An 11,243-nucleotide genomic window follows, 5' to 3' on the forward strand; every position below is an offset into this window, starting at 1 on the left:
TGTGTTCCTTTTTTAATTTGTCAAAACCTCTGCATTTTGACCGGTTTTTTGTGCCTGCCCTAGTTCCTCACCTCTGCTACACAGTCTGACCCTTTGTGATTCTTTGTGTGTGCCTCTGGCCTGGCTGAAAAATCTCATGATAGCAGGCATGTCTGCTATGACTTTCCAAGACAGAACTTCTAAACATTTTCCAGGGCACTAGAACATTCTTAGAACTCTTGTATTTCCCTGACAGCCCTAGTTTTTCTAATGTATCTCCTTAAAAAAAGCTAGCAGACAAAACAAGGTGTTCGTGTCTCCAGAGCTGTGGCCATGCTCCTTGCAGCCCAGGTCACAGTCCAGCAGCAGCTGTATCCCACTACCATGGTGCTGTTGCTCCTCAAGTACCCCTCTCCTCACCCGAGCAGGGAGCAGGCTAGGACAGGCCAGCAGCCTGTCGGGGTCAGACCCTGTCCCCCTTCTCGGCCCTGCTGCTGGGATGTGTCTGCTCTCTGCAGAGAAGCAGCCACGATGTCACCCTCAGTGGGCTGAGCCTGCAGCAGCAGTAGCAGCAGCAGCAGCTCTCCCTCGAGGGCCAGGGGGGTGTGAGGTGACCACGGAGGACCTCCAGCTCTTGCACAGCATGCAGGAGCACATCTCCTATGGGCTAGGACACATGCATTCAAGAACTTGTACATGCATGGACACACACAGAGACCTGAAGCTCTGATGCTGCCTTTGAGCCAGGATGCTTTTATTGAAAAGACCCTGCCACAGGAGTTGCTTATCCTGTTCCTTCCCTGCCTAGTCCTGCAGCAGGAGCTGAGCAGCACCTGGAAGGAACAGTCCTGAAAGTGCTTTTACTGGGAGATTTATTCCTGGAAGACACTGGATCCTGTGATGCTTGAGTCCAGGGCTGCAGAGCCTGTCTGTGGCAGGCTGCAGAGCAGAACATGGAGGGAGAGCAGCAGCCAGGGCAGCAGGGAGCCTCCTCATTTCACCCCATTCCCTCCAATGGAGACCTTGCAGGCCTCACCGCTTTGTCTCCTCCAGGCAGCACAGGCACCATACTGCTCAGAAAGTTCCTGGCAGCTCCCCTCAAGCAGCCTGCATGTGCCAGCACCGAGCCCTTGTGGGGACACAGCGCAGCCACAGCCATGCCCTGGCAGTGCCCGCTCCCCCAGCCCTGCACTGCCTGCCCTGCTGCAGGCTCTGTGGGCTGCCAGGCACTGTGACAGCACCAGCCCCTCATCGTCCCTCATGTCTTTGTCCTCTGCAGTACACAGAGAATTTGAAGGCCCTGCACAGCCATGACAGAGTACAGTGGAGCCCTGTTCTCCAGCAGCAATGCACTCATCCCCAGTGCTGGCTGGGCCCGGCCCCACAGACAAACCCTCCTGCAGGCCGCAGCTCTCCTGGCAATGCTGGGGCAGTGCCCGCACTGCCCTGCTCCTGCAGCTCCGGGGCCCTGATGGGAGCAGCTCCTGCTCTCTGCAGCAACCCCAAGGCCAAACGGGCAGCTGAGGGCAAGGTCTGCCCCTGTGCCGGGCAGCCATGCAGTGCCTCAGCAGCAGCCCGGGACTTGGCCGAGGCGGTGCACAGGGACGCGGGCTCCCCTCAGGCCCGTGCCTCAGCTGCAGCCCAGGCCTTGGCCGAGGCGGTGCACAGGGACGCGGGCTCCCCTCAGGCCGTGCCTCAGACCATCGGGTCCCCCTGGCTCCCTCCCACCCATCCTCAAGGTCATGCTTGTCCCGGAGGGGAGGAGGGCCGGGTGGGATGGGCAGGGCCACGCTCTGCATGCATGTCTGGGAGCCTGCTCCGTGCACATCCGCAGACAGGTGCCCTCAGGAAAGCGAGAGTTCTGGTACATGGATCGTCGCATGCTGAGTTCCAGGCGATGCTCCTGGTGCTGCCTCTTCTTCCAAGGCCTGCTGTGGCTCTGGCAGGACAGCCGAAATCCCAGACGGCAGAGCTGGTGTTGCACTTACACCTCAATGATATTGACCGAGGGAGATTTCTTCTATGAGAGAAAAATCTGTGTTAAGAACCTCTTTGCACCCCTGGGATCACACCCGATGTCAGAGCCCCTCAGCTTGCAGCAGGCATCAAGACCAGCAGACCTCAGCAGAGCAGGGTCAGTTTGGAGTAGGGATACAAGAGGAGGGATCTTCTAGCAAAGGGTAATCAGCAAGCTGAAAAATCTGGAGGAGGGGAACTGGGGATTTGAAGTCCAAACAGGAAGTTTTTGCTCCTGACAGTTGCTGGAAACCAAGATGTGGAATCAGTGGGACAGTCAGTCAACACAATGAGGGCAGTTCCCACCCTTGACAGAGGCAGCAGATGAAACACAAGCAAAACCCTAACATATGGTCCCATTAGAGCACTGGGGCCATAAATCACTGTCTTTGGGAGGTAACAAAGGGAGAAATGTCAGGTGCTGAGGGAACAGCCAGATGAAGGTACTGCTCCCACCCCATCCACAGCCTGGCACAGCACTTCATCAGGGGCTCTGGAATGACCTGTGTGGTGATGACTCAGAGCCAGCTGCAGTGAAGGCAGAAAGGGAGCAGTGACAGACCAGTGCAGGAACCATGAGAACAGCTGCCTAGCATGTCCATTTGTCCATGTGTGCAGGAGAGGTGCAGCCTTGGAGGGGCATGATGAAGGCTCTGTTACAGTCAGAGGTCAGGTACCACCCTGCAGTGCAAGAGCCATCCCAGCTGTTACACCTTGTTGTCTCTTCCAATGTTTCTCCTGCAATCACCTATGGGGTACACACACTGCCCCAGAGACCAGGGCTCACTGAACCCTAAAAGTCCTCAGTCTTTGGGGTGAGAGTACAAGCCGGGGTGTTTCCATTCCTGGAGAGAGCCAGACTCTGTGCAGGCTGCAAGCCCCAGCAGGCAGCACGTGCCACCCCTGCTGCCAGCCCTCTGCACTCACCTTGCTCCGCAGCAGCCCTCCACTCGGCCGCTCTGGCGTGCTGTGCTCTGAGGAGGGCTTTGTCTTCTCCTTGTTGTTGTTGGAGTCATTATCCTTGATGATATCATATTGTCTGCAGAACAGGGCGATCACCGCTGCCCAAAGACACACTGCATGAAGGATCCCTCGCAGAGCCTGCCTGCCTGCCCTCCCCACAGCACCCCAGCTGCAGGGCAGGTGTGCCCAGGGCTCCTTGGGGTGCTGCAAACCCACACCCCCACCTGCATCAGCCTGCACCACCCCAGGTACCTCTGCATGTGTGGCCAGGCCAGTTTCCTAGGCCAGATGGGCACGGATGTGGCTAAGGCCATTGGGCCACAGAGGAGATGCTCAGCACTCACCAAAGGCAGATGCTGAAGCACTCAAACAGGGACAGTGAGGTCAGTGGGCAGCTGTGTGGGTTTTGGAGTGCCTCCAGCAAGGCACTAAAGTTACTGAGCTGGTGCTTGTGACCCTCACAAAAGCCAGCCTTTGTCTGTGCAAACTGGTTGTGGGGTCAGTCCCTCTGGGATGCTTTCACAGCACGCATCCCATGCAGCATATCCCACACCTGGGAACTCTGGACACAGGAGTCTGGAGCAATGCCCCCAGGGGTGACCATGCTGAACTCACTCAACCCCCAGAGTATGTGTGGTAACACACAGGCACACGCAGACCAGGCCTGACTCCTCCCAGCTGGTATCCTGACACATCAGCCTGTGCCAGGTGTAAACTACCAGCAGTCATCTTGCATTTTTTTCCTCAGTGCCCTAGGAAAGTGTCAAGGCCAGGGCAATGAGAAATTTCTGCAAGATGCCACTACAAAAGCCACATTTACTGGGAAGAGAGCGGGGGATCAATGACTTCCCATTCACAGCAGCTGTATGTGACAAGTCAGGAGCTGACTGACCTCCTAGGGTGCCATGCTCCCAGGGCAGCCCGCTGCCTGCACTGGCTTTTGCAGTGCTATACAGGAGCAAACCACTCACTCTGCAGCTTTAGCAGACTGAGCACAGCCTCTACCAGCTAGTGCAGTACTGTTATCAGTCACGACATCTAAGGCCCAAGCAACTCAATGGTCACGGTCAGCTGGGGTGCTCCCACCCTGTAATTCCAGGTCCCATTCTGTCTCCTGCTCTTCAACATACTCCAGGCCATTACTGCTGAGCAGTGGCTGTGCTTGCTCCTTTTACCCCACTGGCTCCAGCACCTACAGATTCTCAAGGGACTGATAAAGAAGGGTGCCAGACCCTCAGCAATGTGCCTCTACACTCTCTTGAGCCACATCCTCTTTGTGAACCATGGATTGTAGCTTTGCCTCAGCCCGCCAGAGCACTGCTTGTGGCACTCACCTGCCCACATCAGCAGCACAGCCACAATGATAATAATCTCGCCTGTCTGCAGCTGCCGGTCTTTGTCCAGCCCTTCCATGGTGATGTCACCTGCAGAGAAGAGACCCCAAGCAGGGCTGGCAGCAGATACTCTCCCACTCTAGTGGGATTTGAGAAACCCCAAAGCAGAGAAGCCCACCTCCCCCAGACAAGGAAGGGTGTGGGGTGGCATCCTGTATGGGGAGAAGACATGCATCCTGTGGCCTTCCGGGGTCAGATAAACCATCCTTGCTACAGAGGTAGTCAGGGATTCCAAGGGCTTGTTTAGGTTCATGTAGGGACTGTGCAATGCACTAAGGTCTCTCTCTACACAGCAACCAGGACAGGTCAGGTCAGTTTAACACAGAAGTTCTGAGGAAAGGCAGCCTCCTGCTTGCCCTGCCATACTCAGGACCCCTCTCCTGGTTAGTGCTGGAGACAGACTGCCATGCCCTCTATGGGGCATTATCTCTCTTGGATTCCTGATGCTCTCTCACAGACCAGCATGTAGGCAACCGCAAGGCAACACAGACATGAGTAGCAAAGGAGACCACGGCGGTCTGTCATTTTTCCTTGGGTAGCCTGCAGACTGAGAGATCTGAGTGTCTGTTCAGTACTGGTTTCCTACAGGCAGCAGCTGGGCAGGCCCCAGCAGCTGTCCTGGCCAGCCTGCCTAGCTGAAAAGGTGCCAAGACCTGAGATAGAAGGGCTGCAAACCATGGCCTGGGGACATTATCATGGACACATAGTGGACACGACAGCAGCCTGTACAACCCCGTGTGTCCCCAGCAGCCTGCTGCTCAGTGCAGCACCTTCCTCACTGGTTGCAGAATCCCTGCCCATCTGCTGTACACACCTCCAGGTGTGGCCCCACTAGCAGCATCTGATCAGGCTGGAAGGAGGTGCCTCACCTTGGTTGGAGCTGTTGGAAGGCAGGCGGTCGGTCTCCTTCAGGGTGCGGAAGTGGACACGCTTGCTAGCCTGGCTCTCCCCATACAGGCCAATGCTCTGCACCTGGATGATGTAGTCAGCATCCTCTGCCAGGTCCCACAGCACACAGGCACGGTTGGTGGTGTTCACCTCCCGGATGAAGCGCTGCATCTGCCCATCCTGCCTCTGCCAGAGGGAAGAGCTGTCACCCCCGGGAGGCTGCTGCCAGCTGCACCAGGCACAGGCCCCCGGCTGCAGGGCTATGCCTCACTCCTCCCTTCCCAGGCAACCAGCCACCCCAGGGTGGGCCAGACTGGCCAGCACTGCCTATTCAGCATGCCTGCATGGCCTGAGAGCCAGGCACCTCCCTGGAGAAGCCACCATCACCCAGGGCTGCATAGGTGGAGCAAGGCAAGCAAAGAAGGGTTATGTCATTGCATAAAGCACCATCCTTACCAGAGAAATCCCAGGGAAACTATTGGAGGGACTATACCCAATGCAGCCCACAGTCTTCTGCCTTCCACCAGGATGGATGGCTCATATGAGGCACCCTGGCAAGGGCTGCTCAGCAGCAGAGATGTCCTTGGGCAGATGCCAGAGGAGCCCCAGAATGCGGCAAAAGGACTGACATAGGAGCATGCTGGTAATCAGTGTCCCCAGTGCCCTAGGGACAGATGCTGGATACCTGCTGGAGGATGGCATAGCCGATGACCACATCTCCTTCTGGTACATCCCAGGAGACTGTGGCAGAGTTCGCCTTCAGCTGCGTCACAGTCACGTTGACAGGGGACGGTGGCCTGTCTGGGTGAGCCAGGCGTGGACCGTGGTGAGGCACAGGAAAGAGGCAAAAGAAGATGTCTCAGAACAGGCACTCGGCCCTGCACATCACCGTGGGGCCTCTCCAACATCTGCCAATGGCAGCACGTTGGCTAGGGCTACAGGGAGCACCTTCCCTGGTGAACCCGGCCCCAGGAGATGAGTGGCACAGCAGATGGGGAAGCCTGAGCCCTGCCAGCAGCAACACGTGCACAGCACGGTGCTTCCTGGGCTGGCAGGCAGTGCCCACTCTGTGCATGAGGAGTGTGCAGGTGCAGAGCTCTGGGGCTGTCCCATAGATAGGCATGCCACAAATGCCTGGCACACCACCCAGAACTGAGTAGGAAGCAGCCCAGACACTGATGATATATTGATTGTGACAGAAAAATGGGGCACCTTGGAATAGACACACTCTACACTCAGTCTAGGCATCTCCTCTGCCCGGAATTACTGCTTGCTCCGGGGCATGGGAGAAGGCCAATGCCAAAGGCAGAGCTGGCTGTCCCAGTGATGCCTGGAAAATAGATCTTCCCAACAACATTAAGAGTGAATATATAAGCAAACCTTTACTTGAAGGCTTTCAGGTACACAGTGTTGTGAAAATCGCATGTGGTATAGTAATGCTACAATTTTTATAAGGTTAGTCAATTAGTATACTTATACTGACAATTAAAAGGTTAGTTGGCTAGGTAGTAATTCCTGGGGTCCTGCCCCACTGGAAGCAGTCCAGAAGTTTCTCTTGCCCCATTTTTGTTATGCCTGGTCCAGATTCTGGTTGAAAAACACAACGTCCTTGTAGCTGTCTCTCTTCTTGGAATAAGACTAAACAATATTTTTAGGAATGTATTTATAAGGTTAGCTTATTGTTCTTAAATGTGGGGAAGAAAGATAGGAAAAGTACTAGAAGCTACAACCATGCATTAACAATCTGCATAGCCACAAATACATGAAAAATAGAAAACCCCAATAATCTTAGGCATCACCAGCAGTGCAGTGCCATTGGCTGCAAAGCTGGTAGTTCTATGGCAAGCTGACCTGACTGACCCATGGTCTGCACCATTGCCACTTTGAGATTTCACAGCACTGAGAGCACAGCAGGATCCCACACAGTCCTGCACACAAAGCCAAGTTTTATCTGGAAGTTAGACACAGGAGCACACGAAAGACACTGGAGCTGCTGTTTGTGTGTTCCAACTCCCCACACACAAGTCAGTGCCCTTCTACAAGCTGCCTGCATAGCAGCTAGGGCTACAGGGTCAGTGCTATGATTTATATAGAAAAAGAGTTCCAGGGGGGCACCTGAGAACAAGAGAAAGGACAACTGTGACACCAGCAACAACCCCAGTTACAGTGACTGCAAAAAAGGCGATTTTTGCAGGCCAGCTGTTTAAGTGCATTCATTCACATCTGAATATACCCAGCTTTGGATCAAGCCAGAGGAAGACTTGGTTCCCACTCTGAGAAATTCAGGGTTGTAGTCTGCCAGGGGCAATTAAAACAGAGAGGAGAGCCCAGAAAACATGCTCTAAGAGAGATCCTGGGACTGAATGTGTCTCCAGAAGTTTGACAGACCACCAGAAGAGAGGGTTGCCAAAGATAAGGACACCACAGTGTTCTGATTTTCTCCTTCAGAAAACGAGTCTGGAAAACTGGAAAGGATTCAAAGATACACTCAAACATTCTTTATCAGCACAGGAGCTGAGCTCCCTGTAGATTAAATTAGAGAATCACTGTGGTTGGAAAAGGCCTCCAAGATCATCAACTCCAACCTTTGACTGCATAACCCCATGCCCACTAAACCATATTGCAAAGTGTCACGTCCAGTCATTTCTTGAACACTTCCAGGGGTGATGAATCCACCACTGTCCTGGGCAGCCTGTCCAGTGCTTAACCACTCTTTCAGTGAAGGAACTGTTCCCAATATCCAACCTGAACCTGCCCTGGCACAGCTTGAGGCCATTTCCCCTTGTCCTGTCCCTGTTCTCTGGAAGCACAGCCTAACCTCCCCCCTGTCTCCACCATCCTGTCAAGGAGTTGCAGAGAATGAGAAGGTCCCCCCTTGAGTCTCCTTTTATCCACTTTGAGTTCCCCCAGCTCCCTCAGCCACCCACGAGACTTGTGCTTCAGTCCCTTCCCCAGCTCTGTTCCCCTCCCTGGACACGCTCCAGCCCCTCAATGTCTTTCTTGATGTGAGTGGCCAGGATTTGAGGCGCCTCAGTAGTGTCCAACACAGGGGGAAAATCACTGCCCTGCTCCTGCTGCCACACTATTGCTGCCACAAGCCAGGATGCTCTTAGCTTTCTTGGCCAGATCACATTTAACTGCTGTCAACCAGCACCCCCAGGTTCTTTCCCACTGGGCCATTTTCCATCATTGTCTAGTTTTTGGGGTCAGGTCAGCTGCTCAGCCCACAGCCGAGTTCAGGAGCACCCTGTCAGCCTGCAAACAACTGCCCCCTGCCTGGGCTGTCCCAGACACAGGCATTTCCAAGGGGGGCTCCATGGGGGGCTGCACATTTCTGCTTCTCTGCAAGCATAACAACACTTTTCCTAGGTCACCACTGGTTAGGTTGCTAGCTAGGTTTGTGCTAGCAGACACAATGGGGTCAGAACAGCCCAAGAATCCAGGGGTGGAGATTAGTCCAAGATCTGATTTGGTCTCTACCAGCCAGTATGTGCCAAAAGCACTCTTGGGCATGGCTTGGAAGCTAGGACAAGCCAGAAAACCATTCCTCACAAGGAGCACTGACATGCCTCCCTCTTTGGAACTCGTGAGTTTAATACCATGGATATGACCAGACCCTGCCAGCTGGCCTCGAGACAAGAACAGGACATTGTGCTTCACAGGATACATCCATAGTAATGAATTAGGTGGGGGTTTTTTTACATCTAACAAAATTTAAAAGTCATGAACATGCGTGAAGGGAGCAGTTTGACTACCAACCTCTAAGTGTACGTGAGGAAATTAAAGATGGGGTCTGACATCTCTGCGACACAGGAGTTTATGGATGGAGTTTGTAGCAGCTGTCCAGCTCTGCTCAAGAATTTTCTAGGCTTCTGTGAGGTGCTCAGCCTATCTCAGCTGAGGTTTTCAGACTGGGGCTGCTGCCCTGGGACTGAGTCACTTGATGATTTGAGAACAAAGGCACTGCACCAATCCACAGCCATTCTGCTGAGTCCACACAGATGTGACAAGAGCTCCAGCTGTATTTAGGCACAGTTTGCACAGGCCCTATGCAGGGACTGTCACTCATGGGCAGCAGAAGGGTGAGAGGACACCGTGGCATAGCGGAGCCGCCACGCACGTGGCTCATCAATGCACCACACCCCACACATCCTGAGCAGACCTGGAGCACACCCAGGCCAACAGCCCTGGGCCTGTGTGACAGGAGACCTAGTGTCTAGGCTACAGCCCTGCATTAGAACAACCAGTGTGCCTTGATCAGTTTGATGCTGAATGAACTGCAGAAAATACACTTCTGAGCACGCGGGATTTGCACATCCGTCAGGAAGAGACAAGACAAGAAGCCTCAGAAGTCAAAACATGGGAAGTTCACCCTAGATACACAGAGCAATGTCTAATCCAAATCACCTCCGCTCCTGAGAGAGACTGGGAGAACTGAGGTTTTTCACCCCGGAGAGAATGCTCTGGTTAGATATTGGAGCACTTTCCAGTGCCTAAAGGGGCTCCAAGAGAATTGGAGAGGGACTTTGGACAAAGTGACAGGACAAGAAGGGGATGGCTTTTCACTGACAGAGGCCAGGGTTAGATAGGATATTGGAAAGAAATTGTTCCCTGTGAGGGTGGTGAGGTCCTAGCACAGGTTGTCCAGAGAAGCTGCGGCTGCCCCTGGATCCTTGAAAGTGCTCAAGGCCAGGCTGGATGGGGCTTGGAGCACCTCAGTGTAGTGGAAGGTGTCTTTGCCCATACCAAGGGGGTGCAATGAGATGGGCTTTAAGGTCCCTTCCAAACCACACCATTCCAGGATTCTATGAAATTCAAGATGAGACCTCAAAGTTGTTACAAGACCTCGAAAGGACAAAGCTTACTGTATAATCCCTACATTGCATCTAATACTGTTCAGCCTGTTCTGCAGCTGAGATCAGAGCAGTTTTGTGCCAAAGCTGTTGCCATAAAAGTCTGTGAATGCAAGGGCTCCAAAAAGCATGCTCTCTGAAGCCAACACATTCTGGCTATAAAGTCAAGATGCTGCTGGGCTCTCTGGGAAAAGTGTGCCACTGTTTATCTTAATGCATTAACTGCTAATAATCCTACATCACTTATAAATGATCCAGCTTAATTTTTTATTAAAGCCATATTACAAAAGGGGGACCCCCACAGAAAGCACAGTCACTAACTTAAGACCTGGCACAGGGTTTGTGCTGTCTGTACAGCAGCATGCTCCTTTTGGGCCTGATTAAGGGGTGGGAAGAGCTGGGCTGTGTGCAGGAGCTAGCAGCACTGCAGCCTGTGGCTGGACACTGGGAGGGATGGCCTGAGGGCAGCGGGAGGGATGGGTGGTGGGCAGCTGGACATGGGACCAGATATGCCATGCATCCCAGCTCCATGGGTCAGCAAAGGGGCTGGACAGATTCCCTTCCTGAGGGATGCTGGCACATGTGGTGCTGCAGAGGGATGAGGGATGAGGCACGTCTCCACCGGTGCCCTCGCCATCCTGCTGTAATCCGGAGAGTGGGCCACCCCTGCCCCCCCGGCCCATGCCCTTGGGGCTGCTGCTCAAGGGCACCCAGATGTTTGCCCAACTTACTGCTGCAGAAGGGAGAAAGCACCAGACTGCACATCTAAAAATAAGTGGCCCCTTTTTAACACCCCTGACTGCACCTCTTCCTGAATCCGTCAGTACGTGTTTTGCAACACGGCAGAATGTAGCAGAACACGTCCGGTACTCGCAATTCGATTTGATACCTCAGTGACCTGTCGAGGGGCAAACAGACAGCAGGAAGCGGCTGCTGACAGAGGCCACCCCAGCGAGTCAAAGGACACAAGGACAGGGGTACCTCGGGTGCGTTGAGCTCAATATTCCAGCAAACACCGGCAGCAAGGGACAGGATCCCCGTCACCCGGCCGGCCCCAGCCCGGAGTGTCCGTGCCCGGGGCAGGAGCTCCCTCGGGGCAGGAGCGCCCGTTCCACCCGCGGCGGGAGCCCCGGGAGCCCCGGGAAGGGCA

At 54.2% G+C, this 11,243-nt stretch overlaps 1 protein-coding gene across 2 annotated transcripts; it reads right to left on the reverse strand.

Annotated features, from left to right (window-relative positions):
• Window positions 1-1,817: 1,817 nt before the first annotated feature.
• Window positions 1,818-6,060, reverse strand: FNDC4 (fibronectin type III domain containing 4). 2 transcript variants are annotated; one of them, XM_031065036.1, is made up of 5 exons: window positions 5,926-6,060; window positions 5,222-5,426; window positions 4,293-4,382; window positions 2,923-3,056; window positions 1,818-1,999 (listed from the first exon to the last, which is right to left on the reverse strand). In XM_031065036.1, the coding sequence occupies exons 2-5, from the start codon at window positions 5,409-5,411 to the stop codon at window positions 1,964-1,966; spliced, it is 450 nt and encodes a 149-aa protein (XP_030920896.1). In that variant the 5' UTR covers window positions 5,412-5,426; window positions 5,926-6,060; the 3' UTR covers window positions 1,818-1,963. The 2 variants fall into 2 exon arrangements, with proteins under 2 accessions (XP_030920896.1, XP_030920895.1); XM_031065035.1 differs by lacking the exon at window positions 1,818-1,999 and having other exon boundaries at window positions 2,614-3,056.
• Between the last annotated feature and the right edge of the window lie 5,183 nt (window positions 6,061-11,243).

The sequence above is a fragment of the Geospiza fortis genome, unplaced genomic scaffold, assembly GCF_000277835.1.
Source record: "Geospiza fortis unplaced genomic scaffold, GeoFor_1.0 scaffold1103, whole genome shotgun sequence".
Taxonomy (NCBI): domain Eukaryota; kingdom Metazoa; phylum Chordata; class Aves; order Passeriformes; family Thraupidae; genus Geospiza; species Geospiza fortis.

Excerpts from the sequence above, each read along its gene's own strand:
- FNDC4 (XM_031065035.1), bottom strand. The coding sequence starts at position 5,411 with ATGCAGCGCTTCATCCGGGAGGTGAACACCACCAACCGTGCCTGTGTG. Across the intron at positions 4,383-5,221 it reads TTCCAACAGCTCCAACCAAG|GTGACATCACCATGGAAGGG; the intron begins GTGAGGCACCTC and ends TCTTCTCTGCAG. Across the intron at positions 3,057-4,292 it reads TGTGCTGCTGATGTGGGCAG|CGGTGATCGCCCTGTTCTGC; the intron begins GTGAGTGCCACA and ends GTCTTTGGGCAG.